The following is a 24053-nucleotide window of genomic DNA, read 5'->3' as shown; positions in this document are numbered from 1 at the left end:
CTCTGTGATACATCCCAGTACTCTGTGGTACATCCCAGTACTCTGTGATACATCCCAGTGCTCTGTGATACATCCCAGTGCTCTGTGATACATCCCAGATACATCCCAGTGCTCTGTGATACATCCCAGTGCTCTGTGGTACATCCCAGTGCTCTGTGATACATCCCAGTGCTCTGTGATACATCCCAGTGCTCTGTGATACATCCCAGTACTCTGTGGTACATCCCAGTACTCTGTGATACATCCCAGTGCTCTGTGATACATCCCAGTGCTCTGTGATACATCCCAGTACTCTGTGGTACATCCCAGTGCTCTGTGGTACATCCCAGATACATCCCAGTGCTCTGTGGTACATCCCAGATACATCCCAGTGCTCTGTGATACATCCCAGTGCTCTGTGATACATCCCAGTACTCTGTGGTACATCCCAGTGCTCTGTGGTACATCCCAGATACATCCCAGTGCTCTGTGATACATCCCAGTACTCTGTGGTACATCCCAGTACTCTGTGGTACATCCCAGTACTCTGTGGTACATCCCAGTACTCTGTGATACATCCCAGTGCTCTGTGGTACATCCCAGTGCTCTGTGATACATCCCAGTACTCTGTGATACATCCCAGTGCTCTGTGGTACATCCCAGTGCTCTGTGATACATCCCAGTGCTCTGTGGTACATCCCAGTGCTCTGTGGTACATCCCAGTGCTCTGTGGTACATCCCAGTACTCTGTGATACATCCCAGTGCTCTGTGGTACATCCCAGTGCTCTGTGATACATCCCAGTGCTCTGTGGTACATCCCAGTGCTCTGTGGTACATCCCAGTGCTCTGTGATACATCCCAGTGCTCTGTGATACATCCCAGTGCTCTGTGATACATCCCAGATACATCCCAGTGCTCTGTGGTACATCCCAGTGCTCTGTGATACATCCCAGTGCTCTGTGGTACATCCCAGTGCTCTGTGGTACATCCCAGATACATCCCAGTGCTCTGTGATACATCCCAGATACATCCCAGTGCTCTGTGATACATCCCAGTGCTCTGTGGTACATCCCAGATACATCCCAGTGCTCTGTGATACATCCCAGTGCTCTGTGATACATCCCAGATACATCCCAGTGCTCTGTGGTACATCCCAGTGCTCTGTGGTACATCCCAGTGCTCTGTGATACAGCCCAGTACTCTGTGATGTACTTAATTGGATGAAGCCGGTATTTCTTCTGTTTCAGGTTAAGGGACACACCAAAGTGCCACTAGATGGCAGCATTAATCGACAACAACAATGAGGCTGTGTCAGCCTGCAGCTGGGGAGTAACAGGACTGTTTTGAAGGAATCCTGATGCATGTAAAGTCATTCTGATGAGTGCATGTGTCAGTGTATCACCACTGACCTGCTATTTCTCCTCCTCCTGTCACTCTTCTTCTTCTCCTCCTCCTCCTCCTCCTCCTCCCAGTCTGATGTGTTGAGGAAGTCAAAGCTGCCCAAAGCAGTTTCTACTGTCAGGCTGCCCGCACTGGGTGAGCGGCTGTGTCCACCACCCTGCACAGACCCACATACACACAAAGCCTCTTTGTACTGTGTAGTGCCATACAGGAGAACACGGATATTACAGGGATATTACAGGGATATTACAGGGATATTACAGGGATATTACAGGGATATTACAGCGATATTACAGGGATATTACAGGGATATTACAGCGATATTACAGGGATATTACAGGGATATTACAGGGATATTACAGGGATAAAAGAATATTGAGCACTAACAGATAATAACTGAATAATGTTGGCACACGCAGCAGCACGCACATGATGGACATGTGTATGTGGTCACTAAAGTCACTAATCTGCACACTTCTTGAGATTTCTTGAGGAATGTATAGGACAGTATATTCTGTTGATTTAGCACAATGAATTGTTTGTTTGTTTTTTTTGCTAAGAAATGTAAAAAATAAGTAAAAATATGTTTTTGTTATCATGCAAAAGTTGGTGTAGAACAGTGAGGGAAATGAAGCCAGTTTAAAATCTACATCAAAGTGTGTAGAGTGATGGGAACTCACAGAATTCCTCCCACGTACTGAAAAGACGCTGGGAATTGAACAGTTCTGTCACTCGTGTCCTCAGAGACACAGTTGGCTCTGAGCCTGTCCCTACATGCAGTTCATGTGTGATCACAGTGACTGCAGAGTTCTGGTTTGCTGGCTCAGCTGTGCAGTTCCCTATCTGGGATTGGCTGGATGGCCCAGCTCCTCCTTCCTGATGTGGCCCCACCGGTTGGACTGTTCTGATCCACCAATCCCTAAGGCACCTTAACTATCTCAGTCCTGTGCTGTGCACCATGAGGTGCAGCTGGGCTTTTTCACAGAGCAAACTGTGTGGTAAATTACCCTTCTGGCTCTTTGTCATGTGCTGTGTGTAAGGCCTAAACCCTCGTTCATCCTTCTCTGCCAACATTTATGCAACCTCTTGGCATTGGCCACACAGGTGGTCACCTAAGGCGCCACCTGCCTTTATGTATAGCCAGGTTGGTTGGGCTGAATCTTTTTCTCTTTGTAAATTTGAGCTGTTGTACCAGGAGCTGGGCAGTTAACCATAGCTCATTAGCCGGGCAGTTATCTGTTCTGTAGTGTTTCTCTGTTTATCACTACATCTTTACCACTGCCAGGCTGTACTTTTTTGTTGTTATTATGTCCTGGTCCTGTTTCCAGACTTTGGTTCTGTACGCTTTATCCCTGAACAATAAATGACTTTTCCTTTAACCCGCTCATACTGGTCTTACTGCTACTGCCCCCTTTCCCTCGCTGAGCTGGGGTCAGAACGAGCACGCTCCACCACCTGGTTTGTATCTTTGTGGAGACATATTCCCACTGCTGAGGAGAATGAGCCCACACAGCCTGCACTCAGCACCACTTGTTATCCACAGCTGACTGGGACAGAAGGGGGATATTATCCTCTACATATATAGAGTTTCATGCTGCAGCTCTTTAAATCAAACCAGTGGGATCCAATCATACCCAGGAACAGGACTTTAAACTGTGTACACTTTTGGGTTTCTCTTCTCACATGTGGGAGCATCTTTTCTTGTTTTTCACACATGCTTCATTCTCACCTTCAGTGTAACCCGCAGCAGCCTCAGCTCTTGTTCCAGGAGTTGTAACTCAGGAAACTGTCCTCTATAATCATCCAGAGAGGAAAGTACAGCTGCCAAAGCATCCTCCAGCCTGCTGTCCACCAGATCATCCCCCTCGCTGGAAAGATGATCTGCTCCCACATCTTCTTCCACTGGCACCCGCCGCGCTACATATGTCACATCCCTGTTCTCTGGGAGTCTGTTGTCCTCCAAGTGAGAGTGCGTGTTCATTTGTAACAGAGAGTTCGGGTCCTCTCTCTCTGTCTTGGGAGAGAAGCATGTGAGGACAGTGCTGGATGCATCGTGTGGACACCCGAGTGGCTGCTGGTCACTGACAGCATCACTTAATGTGCTTTGCTCCATGATACAGGTCCTTAGGGATATGTTGCTGAGTGAGGCAGATGGGCTGGCTGGTTCGGGAGATCTGCTGGGCATCTCCATCTCAATGTCATTGATAGAAATCCCAGATGCCAGAGATGTCGCTTCCCCACATTCACCCGCTGCCCGGTCCGCAAATACATGTCCATCAGCGCTGCTTTCACTGATGTGACTCAGAGAGCGAGAATACTGGCCCATGTTGTGGCTGACGCTCATCACTGCATCCACCTCTTCCTCACTGTTAGAACTGCTTCTGTCCCTGGAAATCAGTCCACAGAATTATGATAGAGCAAACCATATTACCGAGCATGTCATTTCATCTGTGTTCATGCCACATGTTATCAGATAACAAATATAATCATAATCAATCTATGACTATTTGGAGCGGAATTAAAATGATTTCTTAAAAAAACAGCCCAAACATCTAAATGCAACCTTACCTGTTGCTGTCAGCCAGATGTTCGGGGATGCTGGGAACCTCAGTGGCAGTGCTGCCTTTGTGATTGAACTTTGGAGTTGAGGAGGAGGAGTCTCTGTCAGGCTGTGGGGAGGAACTTCCTGTTGCAGTTGTGATCTCTGATGTCACCACCACAGCCTACAGTGAAGGACGTACAGTTATCCTACCCACTACTATCACAGCTATATTTTATAAGCTCAATGTAGCCAAGGACCACTGTGAGTTACTCACAGAACAAAAACTTACTTTTTAATTCAGCACACCTTTTTCTTTGTGTGTGGTGGTCTCACATTTTCACATTAAATAAGCAGCTGTCATATTTTAAGGTGAGTGTGCTGTAGTGTGCCTGCTCCGATGCAGGGACATGACAGGCTAAGTTAGCCCTAACCCTAAATTAATTCAACAAATGCTATAAATCTCTTCCTTCTAAAAGTTTGGGTGTTAATTATTTTTCCGATGAAAAATCTATCCACATAACAAAGGATTTCCAAATATTAGAGCCAAGCTAAATAATAAGGAAAAGCCACTTTTAGAGAGTAAGACTCTCTAAGATGAAACATCTAGTGGTGCTTTAATGTTTGTTGGGCCCCCCATGAGCTGTCACCTTATCGGGTAGGGTTACCCAAGGCAAACAGATTCCAGATGAGGGACCAGACAAAGAACAGCTCACAAGACCCCCTATGATGAACAACATATTTGGAGCATGTTTTCCCTTGCCTGGACAGGTGACGGGTCCTGACTGTTGTTTGTGCTTACGCACCAAACAGTTCAGAGTAGCCACCCTTTCTGGAGTCCCTGGAGGAGGCACTGGAGAGTGCTCCTTTCTTGGAAAGTGGAAAGTGCATGATTGGGAGGAACGGCCCCCCTGATCTGAATCAGAGTGGTGTTCTGTTGGTGGACTTCTGTGCTCGTCATGGACTGTCCATAACGAACACCATGTTCAGGCATAAGGGTGTACACATGGGCACTTGGCACCAGGACACCCTAGGCCGCAGCTCGATGATCGACTTTGCGATTGTATCGTCAGACTTGCGGCCGTATGTCCTGGACACTCGGGTGAATAGAGCGGCGGAGCTGTCAACTGATCACCACCTGGTGGTGAGTTGGCTACGCTGGTGGGGGAGGATGTCGATCAGACCTGGTAGGCCCAAACGTATTGTGAGGGTCTGCTGGGAACATCTGTCAGAATCCCCTGTCAGAAAGAGCTTTAACTCCCACCTCTGGCAGTATGGTGGGGTTGGGGCTCTGCTGACCTCAACTAGGGACGTGGTGAGTTGGTGGGGGGAACACTTAGAGGACCTCAATCCCCCCGACACGCCTTCTAATGAGGAAGCTGTCACACCGCGGTGAGGTCAAGCGGGTTTTTTGTCTCGTCTCCATGTCATGTTTCGTCATTTCCTGTTTTATTTTGAAAGATTAACTCTCCTCTCGTTTCAGGTCACTTGCCCTTCCTCTCGTGTTCCAGTCTGATTGTGGCATGAATGATTCCACCTGTTCCCTGTTAACCCTGTGTGCATAAGAGTCTGCGTCTCCCCTTGTCTTGTGCCAGTGTGTTGTATCTGTTGGTCCTAACGTGCTTCACTCTCGCCTTTGCTAAAACCATAGTCCAAGTACCAAGTCATCGTTCTGATCGTATCCTCGCAAAGAGAGTTTTTTGTTTTTTGATAACTTTAATAAGATAGCCTTGATTAAGCATAGTTTAACTTTTATAGCGTTCTTGCTTTTTCCTCCAAGTGGAGTGATCTTTTGTTTGGATAAGATTTCATATTGTAGTGTCTCCTATTTTTCAGGAGAGGTGTTTTGTTTTCCTCCTTAGTGAAGTGATTATTATTTTGATAGATTTTCATAGATATGCTTCTCTCATTTTGGGAGAAGTATATATATTATTGATAACTTCTATAGTCTGTTTTGTTCTCTCTTGGAGAGTTTTTTGGAAACGCCTGCTCCTCCAATAAAAGCTTGTGGGTTAAACATCTCCCTGGGTGTGACAGTAGCAGAGTCGGGGAACTCGGACGTGGGGCCTCCCATTTCTGGGGATGAAGTTGCCGAAGTGGTTGAAAAGCTCCTCGGTGGTAAGGCCTCGGGAGTGGATGAGGTCCGTCCTGAGTTCCTCAAGGCTCTGGATGTTGTAGGGCTGTCTTGGTTGACACGCCTCTGCAACATCGTGTGGACATCGGGGGCAGTGCCTCTGGACTGGCAGACCGGGGTGGTGGTCCCCCTCTTTAAAAAGGGGGACCGGAGAATGTGTTCCAACTATAGGGGGATCACACTCCTCAGCCTCCCAAGTAAGGTCTATTCGGGGGTACTGGAGAGGAGGATCCGTGGGACAGTTGAATCTCAGATTCAGGAGGTGCAGTGTGGTTTTCGTCCTGGCCGTGGAACAGTGGACCAGCTCTATACCCTACGCAGGATCCTGGAGGGTGCATGGGAGTTCGCCCAACCGGTCTACATGTGTTTTGTGGACTTGGAGAAGGTGTTTGACCGTGTCCCTTGGGGAGTCCTGTGGGGGGTGCTCCGGGAGTATGGAGTGCCGGACTCCTTGATATGGGCTGTTCGGTCTCTGTATGACCGGTGTCAGAGTTTGGTCCGCATTGCCGGCAGTAAGTCGGATGTGTTTCTGGTGAGGGTTGGACTCCGTCAGGGCTGCCCTTTATCACCAATTCTGTTCATAATTTTTATGGACAGAATTTCTAGGTGCAAACAGGGTGTTGAGGGGGTCCCGTTTGGCGACCTCAGAATCGGGTGTCTGCTTTTTGCGGACGATGCGGTTCTGTTGGCGTCGTCGGGCCATGACCTTCAGCTCTCACTGGAGCGGTTCGCAGCCGAGTGTGAAGCGGTTGGGATGAGAATCAGCACCTCCAAATCTGAGACCATGGTCCTCAGCCGGAAAAGGGTGGAATGCCCTCTCCGGGTCGGGAATGAGATCCTTCCCCAAGTGGAGGAGTTCAAGTATCTCGGGGTCTTGTTCACGAGTGAGGGACGAATGGAGCAGGAGATTGACAGGCGGATCGGTGCGGCGTCTGCAGTGATGCGGGCTCTGCACCGGCCCGTCGTGGTGAAGAAGGAGCTGAGCCAGAAGGCCAAGCTCTCGATTTACCGGTCAATCTATGTTCCTACCCTCACCTATGGTCACGAGCTGTGGGTAGTGACCGAAAGAACGAGATCGCGAATACAAGCAGCCGAAATGAGTTTCCTCCGCAGGGTGTCTGGGCTCTCCCTTAGAGATAGGGTGAGAAGCTCGGTCATCCGGGAGGGGCTCGGAGTAGAACCGCTGCTCCTCCGCATCCAGAGGAGTCAGATGAGGTGGCTTGGGCATCTGGTTAGGATGCCTCCTGGACGCCTCCCTGGTGAGGTGTTCCGGGCCCGTCCCACTGGGAGGAGGCCCCGGGGAAGACCCAGGACACGTTGGAGAGACTATGTCTCTCGGCTGGCCTGGGAACGCCTCGGGGTCCCCCCAGAAGAGCTGGAGGAAGTGGCCGGGGACAGGGACGTCTGGGTCTCTTTGCTCAAGCTGCTGCCCCCGCGACCCGACCCCCGGAGAAGCGGAAGATGATGGATGGATGGATGGATGGATGGATGGATAGGCCTGTATAGTTTTCTTAACTTCTGTATATATATGACCTAAATCATCATTAGATTTTAGACCATCATCATTAGACCCATGTGAAAAAATTGGTAATTGATCAGTCCTGCACATCAGCCAGAAGAAATCTTTATTATTTTTTTAACCACTTGTTTGCTCAAGCAACTGAGGGTTGTTGTCTAGCTGAATGACCCACTTTCTATTGAGTTTCTGTTCAATGAATGACAGTTTGACATTTTCTTTAACCTAGAATTTATTCTAGTAACACTGACAAGCCACTTCCCTTTCAGGTGAAAGCAAAACAAGCACAAACCATAAAGATTTGAGTTTCACAACTCTTCACATATGTGTTTTCCCGTGTTCTCCTGTTAGTTCTGATGAGATTCAGAGATTGAAACATTATAACCTTATCGTTATCATGTCACCCCAGTTCTGATTCAGACCAACATGGAAATAAGTTCTTCTCATGTCCAAATGTTTGGTCAGTTTTAGTAAACTTTACAACAAAATGTGATAATGCTGCAGCCAGAGTTCTGATGAGATCTAACAGCAGAGATCATATTTCTACAGTTTTAGCTTCTCTTCATTGGCTCCCTGTTAAATTCAGAATAGAATTTAAGATTCTTCTCCTTACATATAAAGCTCTTAATGACCGAGCTCCATCATATCTTAAAGATCTCATTGTAAGATATTTTCCTAACAGAGCACTTCGTTCCCAAACTGCAGGTTTACTTGAGGTTCCCAGAGTTTCTAAAAGTAGAATGGGAGGCAGAGCCTTCAGTTATCAGGCCCCTCTCTGTGGAACCAGCTGCCAGTTTGGGAGGCAGAGCCTTCAGTTATCAGGCCCCTCTCTGTGGAACCAGCTGCCAGTTTGGGAGGCAGAGCCTTCAGTTATCAGGCCCCTCTCTGTGGAACCAGCTGCCAGTTTGGCTTCAGGAAGCAGACACCCTCTCTACCTTTAAGACCAGGCTTAAAACTTTCCTTTTTGATAAAGCTTATAGTTAGGGATGGCTCAGGTGATCCTGAAACATCCCATAGTTAAGCTGCTATAGGCCCAGACTGCTGGGGGGCCTCATCTGACACACCTTTCCTCACTTTACTCTCTTTATGTATATGTGACATTATTGTGGTCATTAACTTGTGTTTCCCTGTTCCAACAGATATCCTTTGAATGGTGTTACAGTGTTTGTTGTCCCCTCTTTTCTGTCCTCTCAAACCCCAGCTGGTGGAGGCGGATGGCCACCCTTCCTGGTTCTGGTTCTGCCAGAGGTTTCTTCCTGTTCAAAGGGAGTCGTTTCTCTCCACAGTCGCCTCAGGCACGCTTAGGACGGGAGATTGGACTGAAGACAAGTTTCAGTGCAATCTGTTGGTTTCCTTAGCTAGGAAACTGTTTTTGAATTGACTCTGTATATATGAATTGGATTATATCTAATCTAATTAATTAGATTTGATTGGATTATGATTACAATGACTTTGAGTCTAATTGGCTTCAATTGGACTGTGTCATTGGAGTGCCTTGAGATGATATTTGTTTTGATTTGGCGCCATATAGATAAAACTGAATTGAACTGGAATACTGTGTTTTCCAATCTTTAGCTGTAATGTCTCTCATTTCAACCTGAAACTTCTCTTGGTCTCATTCATTCGCAAACAAAAAAAACCTGACAGCCCTCTGGCTTGTCTGCGTGACCTCAAACAAACTGCAGATGTGCTGAAAAAGGTCTCCTGGGAAAACAGTCACTTTATCCCTGCAGTCCTGCTCTAGACATCACTGCTGTTCAATGGCTTACTGACACTGGATTAATTGATTGTAGTCAACATGACAGAGGCCTTTTTTACATGGCAGTTCCCCTGAGGATACAGTTTAACCCAGTATATATGAAATTATCAAACAAATCATGCCTTTACAATTTGAAATATTATTTCCTCCATTTCATGCAAGCAAAGCCTCAGAGAACCAAAAACAAGAAGAGAGATACTATCCTGAACATAATTGTGAAAGCATAAGAATGACATGAAGATCATCACAAAAATAAAGCGCTTGTTGTTTCTTACCGTCTGAAGTGGAGAGCTGCGTAGCCCCTGTGCAGACAGCTGAGGGCTAGAGGAGTCATCAGAAGATTCAGAGGAATTTGACCATGCCATTCCGTTCTCTAACTGCTGTCGACGATGGTGAATGTTCTAAACAAGAACAGCATAGTTTTAAAGGCTTTTAAAGGTCTGCTGTTCCAGGAGTGAATATGGAAGAGAGATACTATACTATACTGCCAAAAGTATTCGCTCATGTGCCTTTACACGCATATGAACTTAAGTGACATCCCATTCTTAATCCATCCATCTATCCATCCATTTTCTATACTCGCTTAATCCGTCGGTCGAGTTGCGGGGGGGTTGGAGCCTATTCCAGCGGTCATCGGGCGAGAGGTGGGATACACCCTGGACAGGTCGCCAGTCCATTCTTAATCCAGAGTGTTTAATATGACGTCGGCCCACCCTTTGCAGCTATAACAGCTTCAACTCTTCTGGGCAAGCTTTCCACAAGGTTTAGGAGTGTTTATAGGAATTTTTGACCATTCTTCCAGAAGCACATTTGTGAGGTCAGACACTGATGTTGGACAGAAGGCCTGGCTCACAGTCTCCGCTCTAATTCATCCCAAAGGTGTTCTATCGGGTTGAGGTCAGGACTCTGTGCAGGCCAGTCAGGTTTTTCCACACCAAACTGGCTCATCCATGTCTTTATGGAGCTTGCTTTGTGCACTGGTGCGCAGTCATGTTGGAACAGGAAGGGGCCATCCCCAAACTGTTTCCACAAAGTTGGGAGCATGAAACTGTCCAACATCTCTTGGTATGCTGAAGCATTCAGAGTTCCTTTCTCTGGAACTAAGGGGCCAAGCCCAGCTCCTGAATAATAACCCCACACCATGATCCCCCCTCCACCAAACTTTACACTTGGCACATTGCAGTCAGACATGTACCGTTCCCCTGGCAACCGCCAAAACCAGACTCCTCCATCAGATTGCCAGATGGAGAAGCGTGATTGGTCACTCCAGAGAACGCGTCTTTACTTTTGGTAATATAGTCTATCTTTGTCAGTTACAAAAAATCGGCAGGAAGCTGTGCACAGTCACTGAACTTTCAATATAAGAGTGAATCACATCAATGAGACACATGTTGTTCGGAAATAACAGTTATTGTTACGTGAATCTATTCACTTTGGACTGATATACAGTCCCCTCCAAAAGTATTGGAACAGCAAGGCAAATTCCCTTGTTTTTGTTGTTCACTGAAGACATTTGGGTTTAAGATCAAAAGATGAGTATGAGACAAGAGTTCAGAATGTCAGCTTTTATTTCCTGGTATTTACATCTAGATGCGTTAAACAACTTAGGATATATCACCATTTGTATTACACCACAGCATTTTTTAGGTGAGCAAAAGTAAAGGAACAAATAATCTTAAAGTAAGTAACATTTAATATTTGGTGGCATAACCCTTGATTGCAATAACTGCCTCAAGCCTGCGACCCATCGACATCACCAAACTGTTGCATTCTTCCTTTGTGATGCTATTCCAGGCTTTTACCGCAGCTTCTTTCAGTTCTTGTTTGTTTCGGGGGGTTTCCCCCTTCAGTCTCCTCTTCAGGAGGTGAAATGCATGCTCTATCGGGTTAAGGTCAGGTGATTGACTTGGCCAGTCTAAAACCTTCCACTTTTTCCCCCTGATGAAGTCCTTTGTTTTATTGGCAGTGTGCTTTGGGTCATTGTCCTGCTGCATGATAAAATTCCTCCCGATTAGTTTGGATGCATTTCTCCGTAAATTGGCAGACAAAATGTTTCTGTACACTTCGGAATTCATTCTGCTGCTACCATCATCAGTTACATCATCAATAAATATTAATGAGCCCGTTCCAGAAGCGGCCATGCATGCCCAAGCCATGACATTACCTCCACCATGCTTCACAGATGAGCTTGTATGCTTCGGATCATAAGCAGTTCCTTTCTTTCTCCACACTTTGGCCTTTCCATCACTTTGGTAGAGATTAATCTTGGTCTCATCAGTCCATAAGATTGTGTTCCAGAACTTTTGCGGCTCATCTCTGTACTTCTTTGCAAATTTCAATCTGGCCTTCCGATTCTTACTGCTGATGAGTGGTTTGCATCTTGTGGTATGGCCTCTATATTTCTGCTCTCGGAGTCTTCTTCGAACAGTGGATTGTGATACCTTCACCCCTGCACTGTGGAGGTCGTTGGTGATGTCACTTACTGATGTTTTGGGGTTTTTCTTCACAGCTCTCACAATATTTCTGTCATCAACTACTGTTGTTTTCCTTGGCCGACCTGTTCGACGTCTGTTGCTCAGTACACCAGTAGTTTCTTTCTTTTTCAGGACATTCCAAATTGTTGTGCTTGCTATGCCCAATGTTTATCCAATGGCTCTGATTGATTTTCCTTCTTTTCTAAGCTTCAAAATGGCTTGCTTTTCTCCCATAGACAGCTCTCTGGTCTTCATGTTGGTTTATCCTCTTTAACAAGAAATTCAGTCTTTATAGGTTTAAACATGCAGAGCTATTTAATGTTTGAACAATCAACCTTAAAGGCAACACCTGGTCAACAAGAAACACCTGTCAGTCACATGTTCCAATAGTTTTGCTCACGTGAAAAATGTGTGGGTTCAAACAAAGGGTGGTATGTCCTGAGTTGTTTAACACATCTAGATGTAAATACCAGGAAATAAAAGCTGACATTCTGAACTCTTGTCTCATTCTCATCTTTTGATCTTAAACCCAAATGTCTTCAGTGAACAACAAAAACAAGGGAATTTGCCTTGCTGTTCCAATACTTTTGGAGGGGACTGTAGGATAACCACTTCCACTTGCCTCAAGTTTTTATTATGAGCTCAGGTGAGCACACCCAGAAATGTGAACTAATCATTTAGACTGTTGTAATTTCTGAGGCAATATATTAAAAAAAATCTCTCTTATCGCAAAGCAAGGTCTGTAATTAACTAAGAAATCCAGGAGCCACAAGGCCAAGAGGGATTTATAAGCCCTCCAATTAGTCCTGGGTCAGCCCAGGGGCCTCTCAGTTGGATGTGCCCAAAAATTCTCCAAAGGGAGGCGATCTGAGGACATCGAAACCAGATGCCCGAACCAACTCAGTTGACCCCTTTGAACTCCCTCGTGATGGTCGAGCTCCTTACCCTAACTCTAAGGTTGAGCCCAGCCACCCTACGAAGAAATCCCATTACAGCCGCTGGTATCATCAGTCCATCTCTCACACCAATTTCCCATTACTCAAGAAGAAGATCCTGAGGTACTTAAGCTCCTCTGCCTGAGGCAATGACTTATCCCCGACCGGAAAGGAGCGCTTAACCTTTTTCTGGTTGAAAACCATGGCCTCTGTGAACCACTCCGTGCTGAGGTCATGGCTTGAAGAAGCCAACAGAACCACATCATCCGCAAAAAGCAGATATGCGACCCTGAGGTTCTCAAACTAGACACCCTCCTGTCCCTGACTATGCCTCAAAATCCTATCCATGACAATCATAATCAGGATCAGTGACAAGGAGCAGCCCTGGCGAAGTCCAACATGCATATGCAACATAAACAAGTTCAACCTTGTGCCAAGAATGTGGACACCACTCTTATTTGGTTAGACTCTGGTACCCCATACTCCTGCAGCACCTGAATCCGAGGTTCGACAATCAGTCCAAACCTCATCTCCAGACTGAGTAGTGTGATCCCCTTGTAGTTGGAAGACACTCTGTTGTCCCAGATCTCCATGTGACACTGAAAGGCGTGTCAGCCAAGACAGCCCCACAATGTCCAGAGCCTAAAGCATCTCAGGGCGAATCTCCTTCACCCCAGGCGCTTTAACATCGGGAAGCTTTTTAACTACCCTCGCCTCCTCTGCTAAGGTGATGGACGAGTCTTCCCCCAAGTCCTCAGACTGCATCCTCAATGGAAGACATGCTGGTCAGATTGATGAGATCTTCAGTGCTGTTTCCACTGCCTAATGATATCCTCAGTTTGGGTCAGAAGTTCTACACCCAAACCAAGCAGAACCAGTCCATCTCCTTATCAAGAGTGTGGCTCCAGAACCCCACCTGTGTGTGGAGGTGAGTTACACTACTAGCTACGGTACACTACTACATCTAGTTGGTACCACTCCACCTCACACACCAGCTCAGGCTCTTTCCCTGCCAGTGAGATGACATTCTATGTCCTAATAGCCAGGCCCCACCTATGCCTGCAGCCCAGTTTGCAATGCACCCTACCTGAAATGTCCTCCCGGCGAGTGGTGGGCCCACATGAAAGTGGCCTCCTGTTGCTCAGGCTGAGCCCAACTGAGCCTCGGGCACAAAGGGAGGGCCACCAGGTGCTTGCTTATTGTACCAGTCATCAATCATCATATTATCACTACATTACCACATAAGTTCACAGCATGCTCTAAAAAAAGTAGAGCCAACTATTAATTAAATGGGCTGGAGAACTGTTTGGAATATAGCATATAGACTAGTTATGCCTCCACGACATCATGAGCAATCAAATAGCAACTATTGTTCTAGGCTTGTTCAGGGGACTATTTGCTTCTAGTCTATGGGTTCCACTTCATCATGACTTACTGCAGTGGGCTGTCCTGATGGTGAGATGTCACTACAGGGGCAGCTCTGGCTAAGTGTGCCCCTGAAGATGTCCAGCAGTGGCCAGTGCTGGCGTTTGGTCAGACTCTGAGGCAGAGACTGCACGTCACAGAGGTAGCAGGTGGAATAAAGTGCATGGAGCAGTTAGGGACCAATAGTTATTGGGTAAATATCATTCTCTCTAAATCATAAGATCCATATGTCCTGAATACAAAGGCAATTTTCAGTGCTGCAGTGAATTTCAGCATAAAACACCAGCAATCAGGGACTTCAAGAAAAACTTTCCAGATTCTCCTCATTAAAAAAGGTAACAACAAAAATATAAACTCACATAGAAGGCTTGTTCACGTAAAAATGGCGTGTCTGGTGGGGTCTGGTTGAGGATTGTTGAGAATCTCTTGCTGACAGATGGTGCTTTGTTCACGGTGCTTGCAACAGAACTCTGGTCATCTTTATCAAATGGACTGAGGAGGAAAAACAATGAAGAAGGGAAAGTCACATGAGATAAAAAACTATCTACATCAAACATGGCAATCTAGGTCATGTCAGGTTGAAAAATCAACAAAGAGAAAAAAAACCTACTTCCAGGTGACTTCAAGGCTCAGTTTAATAGTGCCAAGATCATTGATATCCACAGCAACCATCTGGGGTAGAGCAGCAAACAGGTCCTTGGTTTCACAGGAAACATTTCCTACAACCACGTGATTGGCTAAACTCTTCAGCTCTGTCACCTGGGAAACCACAGAAATGTTGTTTGAATATGCTATTTTTGTTGTACTGCCTTAATTATGGTAATTCATGTCAATCATTCAGATTTAGACCTATACACAATCAAACTATAGTAGTCCTCAGTAAAAGCTCAATTTTATTGTCCCATCGCAGTGTTCCAGGACTGAATTCTTTCATTGAATAAACAAAACTAACCTTAAATCAAAACTAAAGACAAACCGGGGGGTTTGATTTGAGGGGTTCAATAAGATCATTTGCAAACACCAACCTTTACAGAGATGAACTCGTTGATAAGTGGGAGAAACACCATCTCCTCACTGTCCCACACTTGTTTGGAATTGAGCTCCATTTTTCCCCTGAGCTTCCACCGCTGTCGACCGTACTTCATAAAGATCTGAAAACACAGTTGCAGATCTACATCATTTCAAATGTCTTTCTTTTTCCTTCTTCTAAGCACTCTCCATGTTTTTACAAACAGTAGATGGTGGCTTACAGACACACAAATAGATAATATTACTCAGTTCAACCAAACTGATGATAATGGTCAGTTTTATAAAATGACAATCCTTGGATCAATCACTTTTAGGCATAATTTTGATAAAGACAGACCCCTGCTATGAATGCTGGATGCCTTCCTACAGAGTATAGTAAACAGATTAAGAGAAAAACAAGATGTCCTAAAACTATTTTGTCTGATTTTGAGTGTAAGTAATCTTGCAGATTTTTGCAAGCATGATCTCAGTATGTTGCTTTTCAACAGAGATTAACCTGACTCTGAAATACTGAAGTTTTACTTTTAAATCGGGAACATTCAATCATAGGCTGCACGGCGGTGTGGTAGTTAGCACCGTCACTTCACAGCAAGAAGGTTCCAGGTTCAATTCCCGGCTGGTTCTTTCTGTGTGGAGTTTGCATATTCTCCCCGTGTATGCGTGGGTTCTCTCCGGGTACTCCAACACGCATATTTTCCTCCCACCGTCCAGAAACATACATGTTGGGTTAACTGGTGACTCTAAATTGTCTCTAGCAGTGAGTGTGAGTGTGGATGGTTGTGTGTCTCCTTTGTCTCTGTATGGCCCTGTGATGGAATAACTGCTAATGACTAAGTTAGTGCAAAAAGAGCATTAAACATCTGCAGCTCCTCCAGAACGCTGCTGCTGGAGTTTTAACCCGGACTAAGAGATCTGAACACATCACAGCAGCTTTAAAATCTTTACTCTGGCTTCCAGTCAGTCACAGAATAGATTTTAAAAGCCTGCTGATGGTTTACAAATCCCAGAACGGTTTAGGCCCAAAATACATCTGTGATATGTTCAGAGAATATAAAGCCAGCAGAGCTCTTAGATCCAAGGACTCAGGTCAGCTGGTCCAGTCCAGAGTCCAGACTAAACATGGAGAAGCAGCATTTAGCTGTTATGCTGCAAACAAGTGGAACAAACTGCCAGTGGAGATTAAACTTTCACCAAATGGAGACATTTTTAAATCCAGGTTAAAGACATTTCTGTTCTCATGTGTCTATGCATGAAATCTGCACGATATCTTTGAATTTATCTGGACTGTTGCCTGTTTTTAAATCCATTTAAATTATTTTATTTGTTTCTCTTTATATTCTTTTATGTATTTTTAATGCTTCTTCCACTCCCTGCTGCAATGCTTTTATTTTATGTAAAGCACTTTGAATTGTTTTGTACATGAAATGTGCTATATAAATAAATTTGATTTGAGTTAATTTGATTTAAATAAGAAAATGTCTAATTCGAAACAATCCCAGAAACAATCAGTGGAATTTTTGTTTCACCTGAAAACAAAAAAGGAAAACTCAATCCCTGCTCCTGCCACAACAAAGCCCTGCACAGCTCAGTCAACGGGTCCAAGCACTGTTCAGTTCAAACTCTGCTCTGCCAGAGGATCTGATGGAAAATGCTTACTCTTCAAAAAAGGACATAATTAACTTCATTGGAATACGAATAAAGAAAGTTGGAAAGTACTTTTGAAAAAGAAATGTGGGGCACCAACAGAGCACTCTGCTTTTAGAAGCACTGGACATACATAACAAACTGTTAAGTCTTCCATATATGTGACTTTATGTATTTGTCAGGATTCATGTGGAAACTCTGATGTGTATAAGAAGGATGGAGATAGAGACCAACCTCATACTGATCACCAACACACAATCTGGCAAATCCAGCAAGACCTGAAAGGCATGTAGAAATAAAACAATAAGAATGGTTTTCAGAAACGCCATAATATCACCATCTAAAAAGAACAACGTCACAGAGTTCAGCATGAAGAGTCCAGCCTTTTTCTGCCACCTGCTTTATCTTGCTAAATGCACATTTCTTCAGTGGGTTCAATAAAAAGAATTTAAGCAAAAACTATTTAGTTCCACCATCACGGTGCTTGGAAGCATGCTTTAAGATGCTTTTCTATAATGAACGGGGTCTGAGACATAACACTCACCTTTCATCTTAATGTGGAACTCTCCCAGCTGGCTTTCAAATTCACTCTCCAACACACACATGTTCTGCAGAGAGGATAGAGAACACTTTGGTTTAGCTGTTTCTACACAGCTGGAAATCAAAGCTGCTGTTCATATAAATATATATATATATCCTGCTTGTCTGTTTTCCTTCACTATACTCCGTACACTCCATCTTACCTCTGTGTACTCTTTGTATCCTTTGTTAGCCTCTGCCAAACTCTCCCTGGCCTCCTTGCTTCCTGGAGAGTCTGTGTATGCCTTCACCATCTTGTTGGCTCCATCTCTCAGTCTTCTCTGCAGGCAATAGGCTTCATAGAGCTCCTCAATCTGAGAAAAGGAGATTTTTCAGATTTCTCTCCTATGCAGAAAAGAGCTGTGAGGTGGTTTAAAGTGGCAGGGATTAGAGTCAGCCCCTGCATGAGGTCATGGTTATCTGCTGGAAAACAGAGGATGGGTACCCCACTCTGAAAGTGAGCTGATACATTGCACGGAGAAGCTATCCGAAGCTCCCTCACGGTGCTTATTTCCAGAACCTCTCAGTACCTGATGGGGCAGGTGACGGAGGGAGAGGGACTTAATGGCCCCATTGTTGGCTAATTGTGTGGCTACAGGTCTGACCTTGACCTTGCCAGCAAAGTAATTTAGAAATCAGAGGACATGGCACGGAAAACAGACTGAGCAGGATTAAGGAGTCTGCTGATGGGTGTCGAATAAGAACCTTGGATTGTGTTTGTTCTTGTTAATCAAACTAGCAAAATAAGATGTTTTTATTTCGATCTTCAGGGAAATCCCAGCTGCCATGCGACAGCCACATTTTACACAACTGGCTGAATATAATAATGCACTTTAAATGGCAACACAGAGTGTCAGACAGCGTGTGTGAGTCCACGCCTAACTCCGCTCAGCTGCTGGAAGGTAAGCCTGTACAGCTAATGCTCTGCCGGGGGCTCACCTTGCTCTGACATGAAGTTGGTGGTTGTAAAATGTTCTCTAACTTTAATAATCTAGGCATTACATCATCATTGGTTTTAGTGGTAACTACGTGTTTTTATCTCCATCCTCCTGCTTACGAAAGTAATCCAGGTAGATCTAAAAATTCCACAACAACCTGATAGATTTGGGAATTTGCTGATCTTACCTTGCTCAGGTGAAACTCCAGTCGTCTTATGTATCTCTCAATCACCTTCACTTGCTGTCAAAGGAAAACAGAGCCCAATTCATTCCAACTACTCAAGAGTTGCTCAACTGTTTTCACAATATACTTAAAAATTCCCAGTAGCTCACCTTGTCTAATTCATACAGGAAACCCTGAAGGGGAAACAAAGATAAAGTCATCAGTGTGTGCACCGAACTGCTCGGATCTTTGGTGCTGGGCCAACAGGAAATATGCCACAACATACCAGCCTGGAGTTCCTCTTAGATTCCTTTATCTGTCTGCTGAAACTATCCAGGTCCATCTGATGGACATGCAGGTAAGAGCTGAGAACACACACACACACACACACACACACACACACAGAGTCAGTGGTTAAACACATGCTTGTAGTTCATATCCATTTAGCGAGAGGAATTGGGGGTAGAGTGGTGGCAACATGAGCAGGGTGCATTGCCACCACGGTTGATCAACATTAGATGGGAGTTGCTCTGTGCTTGCAGGAGCCGCAGATGCTGGGCGTGTACTCACTGAAGGCCTTTCTTCAGAGCTTCGTAGACTTCATCTAGTCGCTCCGGCTGAGGAACTTTAGGTGGTGGGTTGGACTTAGTAGACATAGTGAACATCCTACTGGCTCTGCTGGACTTCCTGCTGACACCAGGGGTGCTGAACACCGAGAGGCTCCTGCAACATCAGAACAAGGCTGTTGGAAAATATCCAAACCTGAAATGAACCAACATCATGAACACATCAGGGAAAAGTGATGCCGACAGAAATGCGTCTTTGATTAAGTACTGGCACACTTTTCTTACATTTGGGCTGAGGCTCAGGACTAAGAGCAGCCTGCCAATCAGAAGGCTGCTCTTTCCATCCCAGCTTCCCCTGACAACACATCCCAGTGTCCTGAGCAAACCTCATGATACCCCTGATATGTCCGTCCGTGTGTGACTGTGTGTGAACAGAGACTAAGAAGTGCTGTAGAAGTGTAGCGTAAAAGCACTAAAACAACAGAAATCATTCCCTTTTACCATTTATCTTCAACAAATAACTATTTTTGCTATAATAACATATCACTTTACATTCTTATATCAACAATCTGTTAATAACCCACAACTCTTTTAAAATGATTTTGCCCATCTTTACACATCAATATGTTTCCTGTCTTTTTGACACAATAAATTGGTATTTATCAAATTGTTTAAATGGATAAATAAAACTGTCAATCAAATAATCAACAACAAAAAGAGAAAAGAATTGTGTGATTGTGGAGGAGCAAAGAGCAGACGGGTGGGGCGCACCTGTAAGGCCTGTCCTGGGTGTTGACTCCGGCGAAGCTCTGGCTCCTAGTGATGGCTCTGCAGGTGAGGCGTCTGACGGGGCGAACAGACAGAGACATGGTGGACAGAGTTCGCGATGGACTCCCTGTACGGAGCAGACAAAAAAAAACTCAATGCCCTTTCTTGACCCGTTGGGGCCTGGTGCACCATGAGCATTACATCAACATTTCAGACACAGAAAGCAGTTGAGCTTCGTGTTTTTAGTTTTTTCACAAGCTGAAAAGTGAAAGCTTATTATAGACTTTAAGTCTATAATAACTTTTTCTCCAAAGCTGCCTGGCACTGCTGAAGGCTACAGGCAGGGGCTGACTTTGGGGTGTCCGTACTTTGAACAGAAGGATAGATGTGTTTGCCTCAGCATCACATAAGATAAGCTGCTCTTCGTGCTGAAATCTTTTGGTATCAGAATGAGTGCGGCGTGGCAACAACAAAAGAGACATAATGTTATTCCTGAATCTTTTCAGTACTTTTAGGAAGGAATAAGCTGAGCTAGATGATTAGTCCGATACAATCATCAGGTGTGCAACTCTGAGCAGAAGCTAGATCCTAAAGTCAAACATTCTACCTGTAAAGCACGAGCAGATCTTTGTCTTTATCAGGACATAAGTTATGATTTAGCAGTGAATAGGTAAACATGATTTGAACTGAATATATAGCCGATGCAGTTATTCATATGATGAGCCTTTTCAGATGTGTCATTCAGAAGAGCATAAAGGCAGAGTGTTCCTTCAGTTTAAGTCTTTGAAATACCTCCACCTTCTTCTTTTTTTAGGCTCCTCCATTTTGTCTTTTGGCCTCCAACCAGTATTTGAAGTCTGTGGTCTGGAGCAGTATTCTGTTTTCGAGGCTTATGTAGTGGATAGATTTTGTCAGCGTTTTCCCTCTGAGGCCTATACAGTGTCCTGCATCCTGTTTCTTAAAACAGCAGAAAGGCCCCTACACCCCCTCCCACAGCACAGGAAATGTCACAAACCTACAGGAAGTCAGAAGTGACTGCCTCTCTTGACAGGAAATTCTACAAAGGGAGATAGCTCTGAGGGCTGAGGAGAAAAGGTCAGTTCTGCCGGAGTTGAACTACAACACAGGGAAGGAAAACAGCAACTTCATGCATTATGGAATAAACTGTCTGTGTGCAGAGAGAGCAAAAGCATTTCAAGTTAAAGAACTCTTTTAGGAGATTTACTAACACCCTTTGAAAATAATGAAGAATTTGTGCGGTCAATCTTTTGTTGACCTGACCTGATCCAACAGGGAGTTGAGGGGGAGCGAGAGATCAGGGAAGAAAAGACTTTTCAGCCTAAAAGAGCTGCTGAGTTCACAAACAGAGCAAGTGGAAAGACTGGGTCATACCAGGTCCATCCCATTCAGGAACTTCCTGCATTCATTTCCTGTTTAATGATTGGCTTGTGTTGTCTCAGCAGTGTTGACTCTGAGATCTGAAAACTGCTTCATTTCATGTTCAGAATCCAACAAAAAAATCAGACAGCACAGACATTAATGAACATGAATGCACATGAATTCAGAAAGCGTTAAAGGTGCCTCAGCCTGCATGGAGTGGGCTTCTCCTCCTCAAGTTTACAAGTCAAAGTCTGTCATTTGGATCAGGAGAGCTGCCAACCAGAAACATTCAAGGGAGATAAGGTAGCCACACAACTTCTATACTATGCTCATACTTTTTTCTTTACATTCCTCAGAGAGGAGTGTCTGTGTAATCTCACCACATCCTGTCAACTATTTCATCTCCTCACACTCCATCAATGCAGTTAAGAGTAAAGCTTGCTATAAATGACAGATTTTTGTTGTTAAAAATCCAGTCAGAGATGAAAAGGAAACTTTCAGCTGAGTTGGTTGAACCAGAGTACATCTTATCAGTTCTGAAGTTGAATGAATAAAATCAGACACATTTTGGTTCCACTGAACACCACACACACGCTAATATGGGAAGTCATGCAAGCTGTGAGAGCTGAGGATCCACAGCTGCAGCATGATCTGCCCCATCCCAAAGGAACCTTTACAGAAACACTCACACCTGCACTCTGGAGCCACACACAGTGAGCCACTGCATGGCATTTCACATTCTTTACAGCACTAAATAAAGTATCAGTTGCGTGTATTTGCAACATATCAATCAGAGTAACTGTATGTAGTTATTGTAATTCAAAAGGCAGGACAAGGAGACGTCACTTTAAATGGATCACATCAGGAACAAATTGAATAAATAGGGCAGCAAACATTCACACCTCAAGTTCTGATCCATATCTTCACTTTAAGTTTATTTTGTGGCCATCCACATTTTTAATGATCTTTCCCTGTTCTCCTGACCCTGAGTAACAGTTTTTCATAGCATGAACGAGGGAACACGCTACGGTTACCTTTAGTTGGCAGTTAGTGTGAAACAGACTTTAAACTGCTTGCTGATTCTCTAATGCATAAGTCAGCAAACCCTGGAGCTGAACACCTGAAAGGGAAAATAACTAAGGGAGTTGGAAGAGCCCAAAACTCAGCCAGAGCCTCTGACCGCTGTAGTTACCCGTCCACCATGAAACTGGACAACACTGACTAACCACTGATATTAAAAGTATGGAGGATTAGTGATCGACTGCAATCTAAAATCAACACAGAGCGGAATTCTGTAATATGTCTCCCAAACCTTTAGTCCATAGTGGTTCCTGACAGTTTCAGCTAATGGCCAAAGCACAACTAGTAGTGGCCAGACACTATGGACCCTGATGCGTCCCCCTTCTTAGGTGATGAATATTAACCTCTGAGTGTTTGACAAAGGCCCTCATAAGGGCAGGTTCGTGCAACCTATTTGAACCGTCCAGAATTACAAGTTATTAAGATTTTCTGAGCATTTAAGTACTTTGACAATGAAATGAGTTCTATTACTACACCTTCATTTTTAACTCACGCTGTCCCTGAGCGATGGTATTAAGGAAGTCTCTTCCTGGTCCTTGGCTGGCTGAGTGAGGAAATGGCTGATTTTATTTTCAGATTCAAATAATCCATCTCTTTTTTTTTTAAATATTTTTTTGGGCTTTTTATGCCTTTAATGGATAGACAGTTGGAGAGAGAGAGACAGGAAGCAGGGGGCAGAGAGATGGGGAAGACATGCAGCACAGGGCCGTCCGGTGCGCGACTCGAACCGGGGCCAGCTGCAACGAGGACTGTAGCCTCTATACATGGGGCGGCTGCTGTACCCACTACGCCACCGACCGCCCCTAAATAATCCATCTCTGACAAAATGTGAGACAGTTGTGTTACATTTATTTGAGCCAGAATAGTATCAAATAAAGGAACCTTTTCTGAAGCCATACAACAAGCACTATATTCTCAAACCACAGCATGCGGGAGACACTCGCAGATACAATGCATATACAGATTAAATCAGTGGAAACAAAACTGGAAACCTGCGATGGTGAAAACTAGGATGCATGTGCAGATATCTAAAATCAAGCTTTACAAGTTTTGGTAGTCTATGTCCCTGCTGGGGTTTTTCCTGCAATACTGCAAATGGTGGCTGGGCAGCATGGATGAGTGGCCAAATCAGATGGTCTTTAACAAGAACTATGACATTTGTCTTTTCCTGCACCCTAACCCTAACCCTAACCGTCTCACTAAGCCTTTAAGCAACAACCTAACCTGACTGAGCTGAGTGAAAAACTTATGCATCCAACAAGTTTACAAAACCGTTTGAATTACAGATTAAAGATTGTTCTTTTTACTAACAAATACATTCAGCAGAACTTTGTGGTAAAAACTTGTATTAATCATTGACCAAAACAGCTGAATTGCTTGAAATGTTTCTGTGGTAACCTTAAACTTTTAGCCAACATCATTCATTCCTTTTCCATACCTGCGTAAACCCACACAGGGTCACGGGCCAGGGGCAGCACACCATAGTTTGTCTCCATGAAAATCAATGAAGGAATATGTTTGTGACAAAAAAAAGACAAGTTATTATCTCAGCCAGCTGATTTTTGTAACTACCACTGTTAGGTATCAGAGTGAACTATTTCAGCCTAATGACAGGCCTAACCCTGACAACCCTACCAACCTGGATAAGGCTCCGGGTTTCAGGTGAGCGGTAGTCCACACATTTCTCCCACCGTCCCATCCCACTGCACCATCTCCCATGTAACCTCCAGCATTATTATTGGA

At 44.7% G+C, this 24053-nt stretch overlaps 1 protein-coding gene across 4 annotated transcripts in view; it reads right to left on the bottom strand.

Annotated features, from left to right (window-relative positions):
* Positions 1-24053, bottom strand: part of LOC142383608 (rho family-interacting cell polarization regulator 1-like) — a 70791-nt gene that overhangs the window by 17848 nt on the left and 28890 nt on the right. For 2 of the 4 annotated variants that reach the window (XM_075469200.1, XM_075469199.1), the window contains exons 2-17: positions 19854-19977; positions 19087-19239; positions 18803-18881; positions 18687-18710; positions 18541-18594; positions 17580-17729; positions 17381-17444; positions 17071-17114; positions 15189-15314; positions 14774-14922; positions 14523-14655; positions 14174-14290; positions 9605-9730; positions 3950-4104; positions 3111-3768; positions 1390-1538 (exon numbers count right to left, since the gene is read on the bottom strand). In XM_075469200.1, the coding sequence (XP_075325315.1) occupies positions 1390-1538; positions 3111-3768; positions 3950-4104; positions 9605-9730; positions 14174-14290; positions 14523-14655; positions 14774-14922; positions 15189-15314; positions 17071-17114; positions 17381-17444; positions 17580-17729; positions 18541-18594; positions 18687-18710; positions 18803-18881; positions 19087-19239; positions 19854-19951 (2279 nt within the window). In that variant the 5' untranslated portion in view covers positions 19952-19977. The remainder of the gene's footprint in view (positions 1-1389; positions 1539-3110; positions 3769-3949; positions 4105-9604; positions 9731-14173; positions 14291-14522; positions 14656-14773; positions 14923-15188; positions 15315-17070; positions 17115-17380; positions 17445-17579; positions 17730-18540; positions 18595-18686; positions 18711-18802; positions 18882-19086; positions 19240-19853; positions 19978-24053) is intronic. The other 2 variants (XM_075469201.1, XM_075469202.1) reach the window with 2 other exon arrangements.

This window comes from Odontesthes bonariensis, chromosome 7, assembly GCF_027942865.1.
Source record: "Odontesthes bonariensis isolate fOdoBon6 chromosome 7, fOdoBon6.hap1, whole genome shotgun sequence".
NCBI lineage: Eukaryota > Metazoa > Chordata > Actinopteri > Atheriniformes > Atherinopsidae > Odontesthes > Odontesthes bonariensis.
This window is presented reverse-complemented; position numbering and strand designations above follow the sequence as displayed.